This window comes from Stegostoma tigrinum, chromosome 18 (assembly GCF_030684315.1).
Source record: "Stegostoma tigrinum isolate sSteTig4 chromosome 18, sSteTig4.hap1, whole genome shotgun sequence".
Taxonomy (NCBI): Eukaryota; Metazoa; Chordata; class Chondrichthyes; order Orectolobiformes; family Stegostomatidae; genus Stegostoma; species Stegostoma tigrinum.
The window spans coordinates 20467222-20487170 of record NC_081371.1 but is presented as its reverse complement, the minus strand read 5'-3'; the positions used below and the strand labels follow the sequence as shown (position 1 = coordinate 20487170).

General features: G+C 38.5%; 1 protein-coding gene across 2 annotated transcripts in view; it reads left to right on the top strand.

The window, feature by feature from the left end:
* The window catches only part of LOC125461164 (ninjurin-2-like), a 262263-nt gene that overhangs the window by 85292 nt on the left and 157022 nt on the right, over positions 1-19949 (top strand). Inside the window, exon 2 of one of the 2 annotated variants that reach the window (XM_059652378.1) lies at positions 6089-6207. The exons of the other annotated variant lie outside the window; for it this stretch is intronic. Within the exon in view, the coding sequence (XP_059508361.1) occupies positions 6202-6207 (6 nt within the window). The 5' untranslated portion in view covers positions 6089-6201. The remainder of the gene's footprint in view (positions 1-6088; positions 6208-19949) is intronic. 2 annotated transcript variants of the gene reach the window in all.

Here is a 19949-nt window from a genome sequence, read left to right as displayed (position 1 = left end):
GTAACAAGGAGAAGGCAGGGAAATGGCTGTGATTGATTTGCTAATTTGGAAAACAGTGTAGATCTGATTGGCTGCATAGCCTCCTTCTGTGCCTTAACAGTTCTGAGATTCCGTACTTTATAATAATTAAAAATGTAATGTACTAATATAGGCAGTTGTAAGTTTGGTGATTAATATTAATACTTTCCATCACTCTGATAGACTTTGTATATTCCAGCACTTGCTAAACAACCAGCATCATATTTGTGATTCACCTAATTTTGAAGGAGATACTTACACATGAAACTGGATTGTTTTGCCAATACAAAAAATTGAACATCACAAAAATCTCTCAGAAGCCACTTTTGAACATAATAATGCTGGAGGAGCTACTAAATTCAATTAAGACCCATACTTTGAGGTTCTGATGGTCTGAAAACAGGATAAATTCTCTGCAACCATCACACTAAATGGAATCCAATTTTGTTAGTACTATTGATTTTCTTTTTAAAGTGTTAGGCGTTAAAACTTTGACATCCAGTACAAAAACAAAAAAGTTTTGTTAGAATTATAAAAATTACTTGGATAGATGAAGAAAGTGGAAGGAAAGTGGAGACATAGAGGCTCTGGCATTGGATGCCTTATTTAATTAATCACAAAACTGCTGACAGCATTCTGACTGGAACACAGCTCAATAGTGTTGCTGCTTTTGAAGATTTTGCAAAAGCCTATGTGAACTCACCCAAAAAGAATTACAGTTTTGCAATACAGATTTTATCTTTTCAGTGCATCCTTCAAGCAATGGTTCCTCTGCAATCAGAGCATCAGTATTTTTTTTCATTTTTCAAGTGACACTAGGAAACTTTTTGTTTTATGTACAAAGTATTCCCTCTTCTTCACCCTCTCTACCTGAGATTACATTTAGTGAATGTGATTAATTTCAAAATTGCTGTATAGCTTTGTACCCCAACTGTGACTCTTAACAAAGTACTTGTTTTCTAGCTTTCAGAAAGAACATAGATTATACTACAAACAATAAATTACATGTTGGAATATCAACTCTGGGGTAGTTGTGCTTTGCCCTACAGATTGACAGATGGGTTTTTGAGACCACTCATTTCGGATTTCCCAATACTGGGCATGTTATAGGAAGCAGTACTGGGTGGAAGGCATGGCCTTCAGAAGAAGAATAGCAGAAAATTTCTGGTTGGTTTCTCCAGAACCTGGCCAACAATTACAGCAGCAGAAGACCTAAAACAGTTTGTTCATTCTCTTGTTTAACAGCAATAGGTGCAGGGTGTCATGGAGGTGAATAAGGATAGAAAATGAGGAGGAAAGACTGTATGCTATTGTAAGAAAATACTCATGGTCAAAGCATGGCTAGATGCAGCAAAAGCTAACAATAAAGACTGTGGCAGACACATCCTGAGTTTTGAAGAGCATGAACATAATATTGATTCACTGGAAAATAGCTACGGTAAATGTAAGGTAAATGCTGGACATTGGAATACTTTTCAGACTTAACACCCACATTTATACTCTACTCCATTGTTATTTCAGAAATGGAGTAAAGCTACAGCTTTACGTTAATAATATGTCAAAATGGTGAAAATACTCATACCTACAAATGTCAAAAGCATCTCTTCTATACCTTGAATAATTTAATTTTCCACATCAACCTTTTACTGTGAAATTTGTGAGTGGTAGGAAATCTGCTGAGACTAGCTTAAACACATTTCATGTATGACTCATAGTTGGCAAAAGCTGATAGAATTCCACTACTGTATAGAATTCAAACCTATGTGTTTGTGGTGAGAGGTCAATGTGCTAACCTGTTATACCACCCAGTTGCTCAAAAAGAAAAAATAATTGCAAGTTACATTTTGTTGCATTTAACAACAAATAATTCTACCTCTGTTTGAATTAAAAGTGAAAATTCTGCAACTTCAACAGCATTTATCAGTGTCTGCGCTTTATTTCTTCCCAGCAAAGCAAAATCAATTACTTATTTAAGCAGTCTAGGAGCTAGCGAGTTTTGAGAAGATTTGTAGCTCAGGTTGAGGTTCTGGATGTGAGTTTGCTCGCTGAGCTGGAAGGTTAGTTTTCAGACGTTTCGTCACCATTCTAGGTAACATCATCAGTGAGCCTCCGAAGAAGTGCTGGTGTTATGTCCCGCTTTCTATTTATCTGGTTAGGTATCCACCCAAGAATTCCTGAACACCATCAAAGACACCAAGATAGAAGAGGATGAAATAATGGTCTCCTTTGATGTAACAGCCCTGTTCACATCCATCAACATCAACCTGGCCAAAGAAACACTGATGACACTATTAGAAGAACAGAAGACACATACACCAGACACCACCAACCTCATCAGCAAGGACAACATCATCAAGCTAGTGGACCTATGCCTCACCACCCACTTCACTTTCAATAACAAAACCTTCAGACAAACCAACGGTACACCCATGGGATCTCCGATATCAGGGTTCTTAGCAGAGGCAGCAATGCAGAGACTCGAACAAACAGCTCTGCCAATCATCCAACCCAAACTGTGGGTCCGCTATGTGGATGACACCTTTGTCATCACTAAACAAAACAAATTAGAGGAAACATTCAAGACCATCAATAATACCCCCTTACTGGCATAACATTCACAAAAGAGGAGGAAAACAACAACAAACTGCCATTCCTAGATGTCACAGTACAGCGAACAGCCAACGGGGAACTTCAAACCAGCGTCTACAGGAAAACAACACATACGGACCAAATACTGAACTACAGGAGCAACCATCCCAACACCCACAAACGAAGCTGCATTAGAACATTATTCCAACGAGCCACCACACACTGCAGCACAGAGGAACTACGCAGAGCAGAGGAAAATCACCTATACAGCGTATTCAAAAAGAATGGGTACCCTATGAACACAGTCCACCGATTCCTCAGCAACAAACCCAAACAAACAGACAAAACGGGCTCAGAAACCATAACCACTCTCCCCTACATCAAAGACATTTCCGAAATGACTGCCAGACTACTCGGACCCCTTGGCATCAGGGTAGCCCACAAACCCACCAACACCCTAAAACAGCAGCTAATGAACTTAAAAGACCCTATACAGACAAAAAATAAAACGAACGTCATCTACAAAATACCTTGCAAGAACTGTGACAAACACTACATTGGACAAACTGGCAGAAAGCTAGCCACCAGGATACATGAACATCAACTAGCCACAAAACGACATGACCCACTATCACTAGTATCCTTACATACAGATGAGGAAGGACACCACTTTGATTGGGACAACACACCCATCCTAGGACAAGCCAAACAGAGACATGCACAAGAATTCCTAGAAGCATGGCATTCCAACCGGAACTCCATCAACAAACACATTGATTTGGAGCCAATCTACCATCCCCTGAGAAAAAGAACAGGAAATGACATCACCAACCCAAGGAAACCTAACCAGATAAATAGAAAGCGGGACATAACACCAGCGCTTCGTCGGAGGCTCACTGATGATGTTACCTAGAATGGTGACGAAACGTCTGAAAACTAACCTTCCAGCTCAGCGAGCAAACTCACATCCAGAGTCTAGGAGCTCTCCTCCAAATGAAGAGTTTCTTCTTTTGCAAAGCTAAGAGGCTAACTTCATGAAATACTTTGTGATTTATGATTATAGTTTTCTGTTTAATAGAATTCAGTTTTGAAGGGACATTGGTTCCCAGATAGAATGTGGGAGATTCTTTGGCACTGTTTTAGGACTGCCTCATGTGTTTAAATTATTTCTGAATTTCTGAAATGCTAGTGGATTACAAAATCAAGTCTTTACTTGAACTTCTAATTTATTTAAAGACAAGAATATAAAGTAGTTTAAACCGAGTGGCCTTACTAAAGCTTCTGGTTAAACAAGTCAGAAACTGATTATTGAAGTGACAGTGGCGACTTATAACATATTGTCAAGTTGGATTAAACAAATTGATTGTGATTTAGTCTCAGTGCCTGGGTGGGCTTTTAGTCTAATGTGAAGGGTGCTTCTTTTTTACGAAGGAGGTAGGGGATCTCAGTCTCCAGCTGGAGAGCCAGTGAGAGCCCCTTATCAACTCTTTTGGGGGAGAATCATTGAATTAAGTGGCAGTTAGACACTTAACAGGACAGTTGTGTGATCTTTTTGAGATCAGGTTCCCTGGGGTGGAAATACTGCCCCTCTCAGAGCTATATGTTAATAGCCAGCAGTTTTATTAAACAGGAGAGCCACTGGACAGTTGGTGGCTGCTGCCAGCATGAAACCCACCCAAGACCTAGTGTTGTCACTAAACCTCAGGTCATAGGTGAATAATGGCAGGAGTGGAGACATTCAGGGAATAGTGAGAGCATGGGGGTGATGCCTGCAGTACAGGCAGTGGAATAGCTCTCAGAGCCCAATGCTTCCTTCCAAATGCAAGATCCTTCACTCAGTACAGACTTCAAAGGAAGGATCTCCCTGGAATCCTTCAAGTGACGTCGCACAGATTTACTTAGAGGGTGAATCTCCTTTCTAGCACTAAGTTAATATCAATGGTAATGGGATGAGGTCCTTAAGAGATTCTTAACTGGTTGGAGGCAGGAAAACAGTGGGGTCCCTCCACACCACCACATAGGAATTTATGTCAGAAAGCAGTGAATTCCAGAATGTAGGTCCTAGCAAAAATCACCAAGTCTTGCTATTCCCATTCGGGAGGATCTTATCACTGTCTGGAGTCTGGTGGCTGAATTTGGCATATACCAGGCAACTGTCTAGTTTCTGGCAACTTTGGAAAGACACAGCTGTGCGTGTGATTTCTTGTGTTCAGCCTGGCACTTGGATAATAGAGTAAGAGCCAGTATTTTGTCAGCTCTCTGGTAGATTCTGAGATGAAGTTGTCAAATTGTTTGATGTTCGTTTTGATCTGTATTTACTGCTGAAAGATCTATTCGGGCAACTTCCTTGCCTTATCATTCCTATTGTGGAATTTGTTTCAGATCTTCAGCATTCACTGGATTTTGCCTTTATCCTACATTAGCATTTGGCTTGGATATGTTAGAGGAATATATCACACCTGTTGATAAAAGAATCTATAATTTTCTTAGTTTCCATGCACTATTTATGTTACCTGTGTTACAATTCTAACTCCTTTATTTTCTAGGTTTGCCTCGGTCTCTTTTTTGACAGGGATGATAGTAAAGTGACTCCCAGGGGTTTCTGGTTCTTTGAGGTGAGCTTGGTGTTTGACAAGAATGCCAGATCACTGTCTCCTCAATGTCATCACCCTCAATGTCTGGAAGGAAGGAAGGAAGGGTTATTAGTTAAACCAAATTAAATTGGACATGGTTTAAGAAGGATCCCTTGTATTTGAGCTCATCATGCTGAGATTCCTTAAGGAAGAAGTTGGGCCTCAAGTATGTTTTGTGAGAGTTCAAGTTCAACTTCAAGTGCAGAGATTGCCTGACATCCATGAGCCCTGGGTTAGCTCAAAGTCATGGTCATCAAATGTTTTTAGCTGTTTTCTCCTTTGTGCTCTCTATCTGAATTTTGATTCTAAAACTTAACTTTGAATTTTTGAGAATTGTACTTGTGTGAGCTTTTGCTGCATTTTGTTCGTATCTTTTGGTGGATTTCAGTGGGAAGGTTTTTGTTTACCATAAATGCAATCTAGGAATGAGAATTATTTAGGGTACTTGACTTTCTTGAGGAAGAACAAAGGATGAAGAGAGAAATACTGTGCAGGTTCATTTCGTACACCAGGACTTGTTCATCTGCACCGGCCAATATCCAGACAACAAAGCGTGTTCCTGTTTGAGAACATCTGTTCCAGCAGATTCACTGGGGAAACAACGTGTCTGCTGGAACATGTTCTGCTGACAAATGCCAACATTGGCAGACTATAGAATTAAGGTACTACAATCTCCCACATTAAGCATCTGGCTTATTATGCAATAACCCAGAACATCAATATATAATATCAATTGACTATATCACTCTTACTATATTTAGCGTGTCTCTGGTATATTCTTCTCTTGGGAAAATAAACATTTTTTTTCTCTTGAAAACTGGCAGTATAATGTATTATTCTGTATCTAGGATATTTATGCTTGGCACGTCTGTGATACAAACACAACATCATGGCCATCATCAGCTGCAAGAGCCTCCATTCCATGAATGTGTAGGGGCGCAGTCAACACCTGTACAGAATCATGCAGGTCAGAGTTTGCTTTTTAGATGACAATCATGATTCCTTATTTTAAGACGATCTTCTGTTTGTCCTGATCATTTGAATGAACAGTCACATGGATGGATGTAGCTTCTGCAACTAAGGCACAATTGTTACAGCTACAAAACACAACAGAAAAAAATACAGAAGTTTATATATAGTTACCAGAATTATCAATGCGCATGCTACAGGCATAAAAAAGACAATCTAAAGCAGTGACAGGAAGAGAAAATGAAGAAATCTGTATCAGATTCCATGTTGTACTTGGAAATGGTTACAATTCAACAAGTATTTCAATTGCTAATATGTGTAAAGTTAACTTAATGCTTAATAAAATAATATATTATCTTTTGCAATGATAAATATCCATTAACCATATTATTTATGATTGATTCATGTGTGCATGTGCCTTTGAAACTAAAGGGGAGGGAAAGAGAATGAAACTAGAAATATCCTCTGTCCTTTTTTTTCTGAGGATGTTTGTAGGTTTCTGGGCCTGGTATGCTGTATCTGGTTACCTATTCTTCCCTTTAATCCCTCCCCTTGACTTTTCACAGGTGTATGTTACCCTCATCATCTAAAGTGTTGACAGCAGTGGAACAGCACTGTCTCATAGCTAAATATAACTGGTGCTGGTGGTGGGGAGATTGGTCTCTGCCCTGACATTGAAAAATCACTGTACACTGCTACTTTCACAGCCCTGCTGGGAATGTGCAGGTTACTCACAAATCGTACAAAATGATGCGTGCATCTTCAGCCCTTACTGTGTACATCTCAGTAATAAGCCAGTTCTGAAGAACGTGTGAAATGCAATTGGACATTGAAAACACTGACAGATTTTATTTTAAATATCCAATGACTAAAAAGATGAAGACATTTAACCTAGAAAGCCTGTTTTTCATAAAGAGAGTTTAGAAAGGGTACGAAAGATATTGCACTTTTTGGGTCTGTAACTGATATTTGCTTAAGGTTCAGTAACCTTAATTCACCCAAAAGTATACTCCTATGATTGATCTATTTATGCTATCCTGAAATTTCCCCTTGGACAATTAGTCAAAAGTCTCAAAATATGATATGAAAATAGTAAAAATATTATAAACACATTGATAAAAAAATTAAAAGTAGGGCTGATTATAGATTTTAAAAAAGCTACTGAAAGACAAAGGGAATGATGGAGAAAATAAATGAGTACTTTATCACAGTATAAAATAGAAATGTGTTGGTGGGAATGAGCGGGTACAAAAGGAGGAAATGCAGCAATTAGATCAGATGACTACAGATAAAGAAGTAGCACTGATCTCAAATTTAGAAACAGAACTGGGCTCTGATGGGGGTTTGCATTCAAGAATCATGAGGGAAGTCTTTCAAGTATCCTTGGACAGGGAAATCGTGCCAGACCATAGTTACCTGACAGCAGCTGCAAGGTTACAAAGACAGGTTAGTAGGTTAGACTCTGCAACACAGAATTCAAGTTTGTTTTGTGGCAGTTTTGTGGCAGGGGAAGTCAGAAATTGAAATAAAGTAGTAAATGTTCAACAACAAAGCTTCAAGGTTAGATTTGAGTAAAGCCTATACCATTCTGTCTGAAAATACATTATGAGTTACATTCTCTCTTGCAGAGTTGACAAACCCAGTATGGAGCATAGACAGCTCCAGATAAACAACAAAGGTAAATTCAACAGCATCTAAAAATGTGTGCAAAGGATCATAAATTACAATTATCCCACTGAGTTCAATAATATCAATCTTTGCCCACTGCTGACCATGCTGTTTTCTAGCTGTATGTATTAACACGGTACCGCTACTGTAAGTGGTTAGCACCGCTTAAAGGTACCTTTAACGGCTAAAAGCCAGTTTCTAGTTCTTAAAAAGAACACACATTATTTCTATAACAGGAGATGGCAATTGTATAATCAGTGATCCTGAACTGGGAAACATTGAAAAATGCCACAACATGAGAGAAAACAAGCTCCCAAGGTTCCTGAATCCTGCACCAGAAGCCTTGATGGAGGATGTGGCAAGAACTGACATCTATCTGCAGGGGACTAGAAAGCCCTCAGACTCACTAAAAAGGCAGTCGAAACAAGATAGCTACAAACAGCTTCCATTGTAGCATAAGTAGCTGGCATCAAATGTCTTGAGTTTCCCAATAGAACAATAACAAATATGAATTTGAGTTTACAATGGGTCTTAAAAGGTGTCACAGCAGTCCAGCAGTTAATCCTCACAACAGATTACTGAGGTTGTTGAAATGTTGCCCAGGGAGTTGGCAACTCCTTAAAGGGGCATGAACTTATCTTTCTTAGGAAGACAGCAGTTGTCCTCTCACTCCTGCCTGCCTATACCTTTGCTGTCCATGCATAAATGGGGCAATCCACAACTGGATATTCAAGGCCCACAGTTTCTGTCATTCTCAAGATATCTTCAGGCTCCTCAATTGGAAATTAGCTGCATTGCACCAGCAAGGTTGTAGCCAGATCATCCTGCATAGGAACACTAAGACAGACGTAAACTCACTGAATGAACTGGAGTGATTAGTTTAGTTTTGTTTGCAAAAGGGTGGTTTCTTTTATAAATTTGTTTTGAAATATTTATTTTTTGGTGATTTTAGTTTTGCATCATGGACAAGTGGATGTTGTGATAATCAGTGATAGAAGTAACATGAAATATCAAACTCTTACTGGATAGAAAGCCTCATAAGCTCGCAAATGCAACAGTACAAACTGTGAGAAGTTGCAAATATCTCCAGTTCCAGATTGGAAGAAGGCAGACACAGAAAAGAGTTTCATTACTGCCAGCTACACAACCACTGGCAGTGCAGTTCTTTCCTTGTTCTTCTATGCAGTTATGACTGCAGCAAGTGGCATATTCCAGTAAGGACATCCTTTTTGAATACGTGTTAAATGTTGCTTCTCTCTGAACATCAGATAGTAAAATTGTTCCCTGGACACTTTGGTTGGATCTGGTCTGCTGTGAAGTATCTTCTCCTGCACCCCACCTGTCTACTTGCAGCTTGATCTGCTCTGCATTTGTTCTTTTGATTCTCAAAGTCATGCTGCATTCCATATCTGGGAGCAACTGGTTTATGCCAAAACTTTGAAGTCAGCAAAAACTCCTTTAGCAGCTGCCACACCACTCCCTGCAGACGTGTGTAATTTGAAACAACTTTAGAAAGTACCAAGCACTTGTAGAATTAAAGTAACAGTCAGAAGAAATAAACCAATAGCCAATGCTGAAGCACTTATAACCCTTTCATATAGCGTTTGTTTGAACTGTCTTTGCTGTTGAATGTGAAATCATTCATGCAAGGCTGAAAGAGAATATTATTAGGAACACTGAGCTCTAAATGATACCACTGGTGTTAAATCGGCATTGAACACTGACAGGCCTCATGATCTGTCTACTCTGCATAGTTCTGGTAATTGTTCATTGTATATGTGCAAGCATCCTTACCAAATGGCTTTCAGTTTTTGATCTGCCTTTGACTTAATTTTTACTTCAGCCAGTAATACTGCATACAGCATTCCTGTTGCTGAAATACAGAACCTCACTGGAGAAGATAGTGATATGGTGGTAATGTAATCCAAAGTGTCTGGTTAATGCTCTGGGGGTCATGAGTTCAAATCCTATGTGGCATCTGGTGGAATTTAAATTAAATAAATAAAATTTGGAATTGGCAACTACTCTCAATCATGGTGATATGACAACAGTCTTGTTCACTGATGTGTTTTAGGGAAGCAACTCTGCTGTTTTTAACTGGTTTTGTCAACAGGTAACAGACCCACAGTAATGGGGTTAACTCTTAAACACTTTCTGAAATGGCCTGGTTCAGTTCAGAGTATTAGGGATGGGCCACAAATGCTGTCTTTGCCAGTGACACACACATTCCCTCAAAGAATAAAAAATAGAACCCAACTAACTCAAACTAATACATTTTTTCTGAAAGGTCTTTCAACTACAATGTACACCCATTTTACATGTACTGTTTGGTTACTCTAAATTTCCAACTTAAAAGGTAGATTCAGTAATTGTTTAAAGATCCGTATAATGACAAAGTAGCACCCCAGTGACCTATATCAATAATTTGGCTAATTTATGTGAGCAGTGAATGTTTTTAGATAAAGAAATTAATTTGTATAGGGAAGAAAGTTCTTATTTTTATATTTGCCTCCAGAAGTTCCATATCCACAATTAGGGATATGAAAATAGCTGATCCCATTTGAATGTGTGTTTCTGCTTGTTTCTTTTATCTCTCTCCCTCATGTATTTCCCATTTCAGAGTCTGCAATCAGGGACCCATTACATCTGAGCTCAGTGGTAAACATAATTATTCCACCACTGCACGTGCACCAGCAAGTCACTGTATTCTGTTTTTCCAGAATCTTGACCCTTGTAATTGTGCAAGGCATAATCAGAATGATGAAAAAGAAGGTGTGACAAACACTTATCTCACAAAAATAGTGTCTCTTTAAATTGGTTTGATTAAAAAATATGTGATTTTAACTTGTATAAGTTCTTGTTTCGAAGAACTTTGTTCTGGGTGCATCAAAGTAGGTCAGAAGAAAATAACATCAGATTTGTGCCTAAACATGGATCAGAATCTTATGCTTCAGAGTCTGGCAGTAGCTGACAAATGATTCATGCTACTGTTGTTTTTGTTTGTTGTTTATATCATCAGTAAATCCCAGAAGTTTTTACAATACAGCACTTTCCATTCAATCGGGTTAACAGATGTACCCCAAGCATTGATCTGTTCATCCCACAGGAAGGTGCTTTGGAGTCACCTTGGATGTTTGCAGTTCTGCAATGTTCACACCCACAGATGTGAGAGGGGAGGTTGAGTGGACATGAGATATTTCTTTTAAAAATTAGATAGTAAATTTAAAATTGTTCCCAAATTATTCAAAAAGCCACACAGAACAAGAAACGGAATCCCTGTTTTAATAAAAAGTGACAAAATCAATCAATTACAGAGGAGTTATGGATTACACAAATGACAACCTTATGTTTGGCTCAAAATTTTTCATGTTTTGCAAATTGCTATACATAAAAGATATACTTACTTTTAAGTTGAGTTATGTCAAAATAGATTTGGATATTTTTTGTATTTTGTATTTATTTTTGAACCAAGATCAGTGGATTTCACTTAAAATGAATGAATCTTGAGAAGCCTGCTCTCGGTAAGTTATGAGTTGTAGGTAGAAAAATTAGACCAGCAACAACTTCTTTTTTTCAGATCATTTTTTACTCTGAAAGCAAATAATCCTGGCTGATAAAAATTCAGCTTCAGTTCTTCCACATAACCATTTTCATTTTGTTTAGCTCACTCGCTGAAATGCAGAAAAATCCAGGAGGCGACATGGGCACATTATGTGGAGAAGTATGATATATGCTTTCCCCGCAGGATAGATTTTTGATTGTTGACTTATTGTTGGAAGAAAGTAACAAGCATAATTTACCCACAGGGAGGAGAATTAATATTGCAGTCTACTCTTCTATCTCCATGTTGATTTGTAAGATTAGCATTGATAAGTTTGAAAGGAGGTTACGTATTGCTAATTCTAGTTGCAAAATCATCCTGCCTTTGAGATGATACTGAAAGAAGAAATGAAAAAAAAAGCACTTATTCACTTTTATGAAATATAGCCATCTTCACAAGTCATCTTGCATTTTATATTTATGTTGGCTTGTCCACTCCTGAACCTTTTGTCCTGAAAATGCTTGCACACAAGCGGCACAGTTCCACAGCTGTCAGCAACATGCTAATACCTTACTAAGGGAAAGTCTTTGCAGGGAACCTTGTGAAATTATTCCATCAGGATGAACATTCCAAGTAACTTTGATTCCTGTCCTCACCAAATGTTCACACAAGTTTTTATTTTCAGTTCCGAAGAAGGGTCACTGGACCCAAAACATTAACTCTGATTTTTCTTCACAGATGCTGCCAGACCCCTGCTGAGCTTTTCCAGCAATTTCTGTTTTGTTTATGCTGGAGGTCATTGAGTTCTTCAGTTGACCACTGAAGCCAGTTATACTGCTCCAACTCACGTTCTGAGGGTTAAGATGTCATTAGCACACATTGTTCCACAGTACATTTAGTGGAGCTTCTGTTTACTAAGAAAGTAAGGAATCCTGTGGCCTTGGGTTCCTAATCAAGTTTGTTTAATATGATAAGTTTTAAGAAATAGCTAGAGGCAGATCTTTATTATCACACATTTGGAGAATGATGTCTGTTAACGAAAAATACCTCATGTCTCCTCTTGAAGTTCATAGCCATTTTGAAGTTTTGAAGACGGAAGGAATTCACCGGAGAGATGTAGGCTTCTGTGAAAGAAAAATAGCAACTTTGTAAAATGGCCACAATCCTCTGCTGCCACAGATTGAATTGATGTGCAGAAATATGAACGATGGATGTGACCAATAGATCGGGCTCCAGACCAAAGTTTATCTTTATCTTCCCTTGGGTGCTAAATATTTGAAATATGTTTATTTACTGTTGATGTGAAAATTTAAAAATTAAACAATTCCCCACAAATTTGGTTTTTTTCTCCTACCTATATAGATAAGGTTTCAGACACTTCATGATGATTGACAGTGTGAACTGATCACATGCCCATTAGTCACAACAGGCTTTTTTTAGAGGGCATTGAGCCATGCAAGTAATGGAAAATTCTGAACCTTGCATATATGCATGAGATCCAGCTAGCTGACAGTTTGTAGCTGGGAAAAGGCTAACTGTAATCTTCAGGTTTGTTTTCCATTGCTGGCCTTCAATTATCCATTATATTAATACTCAATTCATTATATATAGATTCAACTGTGATGGTGGAGGAAGTTACTATCAGCACTAGAATTTGTTTTTTTCTCAAATTTGTCAGTGAATGACAGAAAGATACTGCCTTCTCAATTAAGTGGATGAAAGTCGATAAAGCCTTAACAAAGCCAAGATAATTTTGGGTTTCATAAATGGTGTAGAAGAATATAGAAGTAATTACGTGGTAGTTAAGGATGGGAAACACCAGACAAAAGGGGCTAAATGGCCTCTTTAGTACTTTATTGAAAGGGGACTGGAGCTATGAATAAAGAAGTCTTGCTACAATTGTACAGGGTTTTGGTGAATCCACATCTGGAATACTGTGTGCACTTCTGGTCTGCAAATTCAAAGAAGGGTATGCTCACATTTGCAACACTTCAGCAATGGTTCACTGCATTGGACCTGGCAGTGAGAGTTTCATCCTATGACTAGAAGCTGAGTGTATTGGATATATATTCCATTAAGTTTGGAAAAATGAGAGGTGATTGTAGCTAAATGTACAAGATTCTGAAGGGCTTGATAAGGTAAATGCTGAGACATCATTTCTGCTGGTTGGCGAACCTATAACTTGGGGGCACAGATGGGGAGCCAATCATTTAGAAATGAACTGAGAAGAAAATCTTTGGCACTTTCTACCCAGAGTGTTATGGGTGCTGCGGCATTGAATGTGCTTAAGACTAAAATAGACAGATTTTTGGTTTTTCATGGATTCAGGGTTGAGAGATCCAGGGAGTGGACGTGGAAGTTGAGTTGAAGCCCAAGATCAGCCATTATTGTATTGATTGATGGGTGGACTATTCAGTCTAATGCTGCTGCTATTTCTTGTGCTCCTGCATTAAGCTTCTATAGGTCTCTCCATTGCCTCTTCATGATGTAACGTATCCTGCCTTTCAAAAAAAGCTGAGCATGCCAGTCAGAAATTAATTTCTGAAATTTGTGGAAATATATCCTCAACGATACTTAAGTGAGGAAACCTGAAATAATGTCATATGACTGTTGGTACTTTGCATCTGGACTGGAAATGGTGTAGAAGAATATAGAAGTAATTACGTGGTAGTTAAGGATGGGAAACACCAGACAAAAGGGGTGTTTCATCAATGTAGGGCACATGTTCAGGCCACATTCAATTAACTTACTAACAGTCACAGAATTTGCATTTCTTATTCTTACTTAATCTAGGCTTTGTTGTAAGGAATGTGTATTTTTGAGATTGTTGACTTATTCGTCGAGCTGGCTTGTTCTTGTTCAGACATTTTGTCACCATGCTAGGTGACATCATCAGTGGAGCCTCCGATGAAGCGATGTTATTCAACTCCACTTGGAATTTGTTCTGTTTGGTCCTTTATGGTGAGTAGTGCCATTTCCGGTTTTGTTCTATTTGGATTTGTATATGGGGTCCAATTCTATATATTTGTTGATTGCATTACGGGTGGAGAACCACGCCTCGTGGAATTCTATGTCTACATTTTGCTTGGTTTACTATGTTTTCCTTGTCCCAGTTAAGCTGATGTTCTTCATTGTCTGAGTGTACTGATATTAAGGAGAGTTTGTTGTACCCTTTTGCTGCGAGTTGATGTTCATGCATTCTGATGGCTAGTTTCCTTCCTGCATGTCCGAAGTAATGTTTGTTGTATCATTGCATGGTATTTGTAAACCACATTGTTCTACATGTTGTGGCAATAGGGTCTTTAATCCTTTTGAGTGTTTGTCATAGAATGGTTGTGGGCTTCTCGGTTAAACTGATAGCCTTCATGGTCTGAGTGTACTGATATTAAGGAGAGTTCATTGTGCTGTTTTGCTGCTAGCTGGTGTTCATGTATTCTGATGGCTAGTTTCCTTCCTGTCTCTCCTGTGTAATGTTCATGGCAGTCATTGCATGGTGTTTTGTAAACCATGCTGGTTCTGCATTTTGTGGCCACAATCCCACAGCCACTCTACAACAAACACTTACAAGGATTAAAGATCCTACTCCCACAACACGCAGAACCAACGTGGTTTACAAAATACCATGCAACAACTGCCACAAACATTACATCGATCAGACAGGAAGGAAACTAACCTCCAGCATACATGAACATCAACCAGCACCCAAAGGGCATGACGAACTCTCCTTAATATCGGTACACTCAGACAATGAAGACCATCAGTTTAACTGGAACAAGGTAATCATAGGAGCCCAAGCCAAACATAGACATGCACGGGAATTCCGAGAGGTGTGGTTCTCCACCCATAATGCAATCAACAAACATACAGAATTGGACCCCATATACAAATCCATACAAATCAAAACCGGAAATGAAACTACTTACCATAATAGTCCGGACAGTATAAACTCTAAGTGGAGTAGAATAACATCACTTCATTGGAGGCTCCACTGATGATGTCACTGAGCATGGTGATGAAACGTCTGAATGAGAACAAGTTAGCTCGTCGAGCAAGTCAATCACCTCACCCACAACCCGAGCTACAGATCTTTGCCAAAACTTTAAATTGTGTATTTTTGTTTGTGTTTTGAAAAACTGGGGACTGAAATGAGAAAGCTGTCCTAAAAGAGTGTTTGAAATAATAGGTGCAGGTAAGTAAGTAATATTACATCTATGGTAGGCATCATGTAGCCAAGTAGTTGAATAAGCAGTAATTGTAGAATTGCAGATGATTTGAACGGAGGAGGTGTATTCACCCAGCATTTGGTAGCAACAAGAAGTTTGTTTGTCTATGGACTGGTGACCTAACGTTTTGCTTGCCAACAACTGTATGATTGGTTCTATGATAACTGAACAGCTTGGGGCTGGAAACAAGTTACAGAGGGAGAAATGTTCAGTTCTTCCAAGCTCAGGAGCAGCCTTGCTGTTCTCTGCAATCAAAACTCACTGTAAACCTATTTATCTTCTCTGCAAAGTAGTTACATGTTGAAAAATCAGAGACTTTTTATAAAGGAACCAGCCACCTTGTATCTCTCACCCACCACTGGAATCAATCAGAAAAACATGACTGATGCAAAACGCTGGCTAGCAGAAGAATCATAACAATCATCATAACAACAATACCTGAGAACAGTCTGACATGATCTTACAACATTCTTAAACATTTTGGAATGTTGTACTATTACAATTTGCTCTCTTCTTGAGATTTGTTTTTGTTATACCTCAATGATGTTGGAAGTATTTTATTTTGGCTCACAAGTTATCCTCCTAATTTGGTCCTCATGAGTCTGAGAAGAATGCCAACTCTCCATGTTGTCAGGAAGACTGTTTATCATGAAAGAAGCTGGGACCTATCATATTTAATTGCATAAACAAGACAAGGCCTGTAGCCCAAATATGGCACTTAACTATTATACACCTTTGTTAGTGAAAAAAATGGCCCATAACACTTCCCAGGGGCATTATTAAAAATTTGATCCTGGGGTACATGATTAACTGTTACGAAGGCAGAATTTTGAGCGGTCGAAGAGGACAGTGAGGATAGATAATCGGTAGCAGAGTTTCAGGTAAGTTAGAATTTCCAAAAGGTATAGGATGGGAACCAGATAAGAGAATCTAAACACAATAAAGAAAGGTCAGTTGGGATGAAATCTCAACCCATTTGTTATTAATTTAAAACCCAGATTGAGCTGGAGCCCAAGTTACTGTCACTGTGATGTGTAAGTGAGGGGGAAAGTTATTTGGACACTTTGATCCAAGAGGTAGTCACACTTCTTAGATACTTCAGATCTAGTCTGATGAGGGACAGGAGTGTGTGCCTGCAAGTGAGTCAAGTATAGGTATTCAGAAGGTAGAACAAAGGAGTTTCAGCCTATGCATTCGCTGACAGCTTGTGTGGATGCACATAAGCACTGCAGAGAAGATAAGCAAACTGACCACAGCACAATGGGAGTAAGAAAGAAATGTGGTTCTACTCGTGACCAGTTCGGGGAAAAGTACAAGTTGAAGAATAGATACTGTTCCCTGTGATCAAAACCATGAATTCCAAAGGCTATGCTATGCCTGGTGTCAGGATTAAGGACATTTCCTTGATGCTGAACAGGAACTTAGATTGAGAGGGGTAAGATCAAGGCATCATTGTCCGCCCAAGTACCAACGATGTAGGTAGATTAAAAGGTGTATGAGCAGCTGGCAACTAAATTAAAAAACAGAATCACAATGCTAATTATCTATGGATAACTACCTGACAATGAGCAAATTAGCCGAGGTTAAATAAGACAAGATAATTAATTAAATGTGTGGCTCAAACATGGTTGTGGGAGAAATGGGTTTTGAATTATGGCGCACTGGCATCAATATGGGGAAAAGAGGAGCAGTACCTTTGGAATAATCTTTTTCTGAACCACGCTGAAACCATGTCCTGTGAATCAGATAAATACTGTAAATAATGGGGGTATGGTGGGTTTGGAGAACACTTGGAAAGTTAACAAGAAAGGACAAGGTAACAACGCAGGATAGCAGTATGGAGAACTGGAATGTAACAAGATAGGACAGAACATTCAAAGGTGAGAGCACAAGCAAATAAGGCCAGAGTTGGGTAAAGTGTTAAAAGGACAAACTAGAAGGCTGTTTATCTAAATGGTGGCAACATTCACAGTAAGATGGATGAATTGATGGCACTAACAGAAATAAATGAGCATGTTGTGATAGCTATTATGGTGACGAGGCTGCAAGCTGACACCAGCTGGGAGCTGAATATACAGAGTAGTTGACATTTTGGAAGGAGGAAAGTAAAAAGTTTGTGGGATACCTTTGTTTAAATAGGATGAGATCAGTATACTAGTGAGAAATAATATTGATTCAGAGAATTAATATGTAACATCGTTGTGGGGGGAACTAAGAAATAGCAAAAGAAATAAATGAGTTTTTATAGGCCCCTTAATAGTAAATGAACTGTTGGTCAGCATATAAATCAAGAAAAAATGAAGGCTTTAAAGAAAAATACAGTAATAATTGTGGGCAGTTTCAGTCTTTATATGGATTAAATGAATCAAATTGGCAAAGATTGCATTGAGGACAAGTTCTCAGATTGTATTCGGGATAATTTCTTGAGAAGATTGTACCTGTAATGTATAATGAGACAAGATTAATGAAGGATATCACAGTAAAAGATTCTCTTTGTAAGGATCATTGTTACATGACAGAATTTCACATTTAAAGGGCATTCACATTAGTTCAAGATTGAAAAATTGGAGGCTTAACTCATCTTAAACTTAAGAGCTGTCATTCGTGATATGGCAGTGTACCTTTTGAAGTGTAAGGATGTGAAGCTATATACTACCTCTAGCCCAACAGCTCAACACACTGGACTAAACCAGCACATTGATTGTTCATTTCAAGAACATAAAATACTAACTTTTTTCACCTTTTTCATAATTGTAACACTAACTTCTAATTTGTTTGAATTTCATATGTACTGAACTTTGAGTGCAGAATGTCTGAATAAAGTCCTATTATTTTAAAAAATGCTCTTCAGAAGAATATTAGTGATTATGTTATGTCATGCTTTTTTAAATAAATGTTTAAAGTTATCTGGATAAGTTTTTCAGTGTTAGGTTCCATTCCTTGCCAACAACAAATTCTGCGATATAGTCATACCAACTGTTATAAGTGATATGTGTTTAATGGCTGCTGCAGATCACTCACAAAGGCACATAAGGAGGTAGAGGCCAATAGCTGTGGTAAGCCAGCTAGTACACTATCCAAACACCCCAACGTTTTCACAAAATTAAACTGTATGAGCTATCAATTGCAGCTACAAGCTGCACAAGTTACCCAATAAATGTGGTCACAAAGAAAATGATCACTCATTAACAAAACTGCATGTTAACTTGCAACAATGCTTTGAGGCATTCTACAATCTCACTGATAGTCATTGACATTGGTTCATCTAACTCCAACTTATCAGCATAATAATCAATTATGACAAGTTACTCAAGAGTGAAGAGAGTGACAAAACGTTTCAACTATTTAATCTCCTGAATGGCATCAGAATGTACTTTCATCCAGTTTTATTTGCCGATCACCATGCTTTGTATGAAGAGTTAGATGAGTCTTTACCTTGGAAAGATGTGACAAAATTTCTTCAATGGTTGATGAGGAATAGGGAAGCTTTATTGAGATTCTTTGGATCTACCCACGTGTGTGTGTGCGTGTGCGCACACACACACACACAAACACACACAAATTTTTTCCAGTTTTCCAGCTGCTACCATGCTGCTAGTCTTGTCTGTTACTGAATTATTACCTTTTTTCCTAGTTCTTCTATCTTATCTTTCAGACTGCACTTGCGGGTATCTGGAGCTCTTTTTAACTATCCTGAGTTGGTCTCACCTACTTCAAGATGATATTTACTTGGAAGACATACAAGAACTGTAATCTTTTAGGATCTATTCAGCTGTCAATGGCTGAGTGGCCTGTAAAATACTCTACATCTAGTTTAGAATATTTAGGATTAACAGTCCAAGTTTTAGACATGCTTCAGTTGAGATTTCGCTTAATCTTTACTATCTGGATCTCTGGAACCTCATATTTCCATTGCACTAGGCTTTTAGCTTTGATTGTCCCCTGGGATGAGTAATGTTCCATCATCTATCTTTTAGGTCTTCATTTTTAGGTCTCCAACTTGACAACTCTGTACTAATCTGCAGAGCTCATGATGTTGCGCAAAGCATTGTGCCTATCTGCCACTTCAAATTCACTGATGTTCTCCTTCTACAGTCATTGTTTTCACAATTACAAATCACTTACCCGTGTTAGATTTGATGACACCAACCTGTCCATGGTGTAGAGTGATTTATCAGAATCATTGGCCAACACTGCTGAAACAAGGGTCTAGGCCCGAAACGTCAGCTTTTGTGCTCCTGAGATGCTGCTTGGCCTGCTGTGTTCATCCAGCCTCACATTTTATTATCTTGGAATCTCCAGCATCTG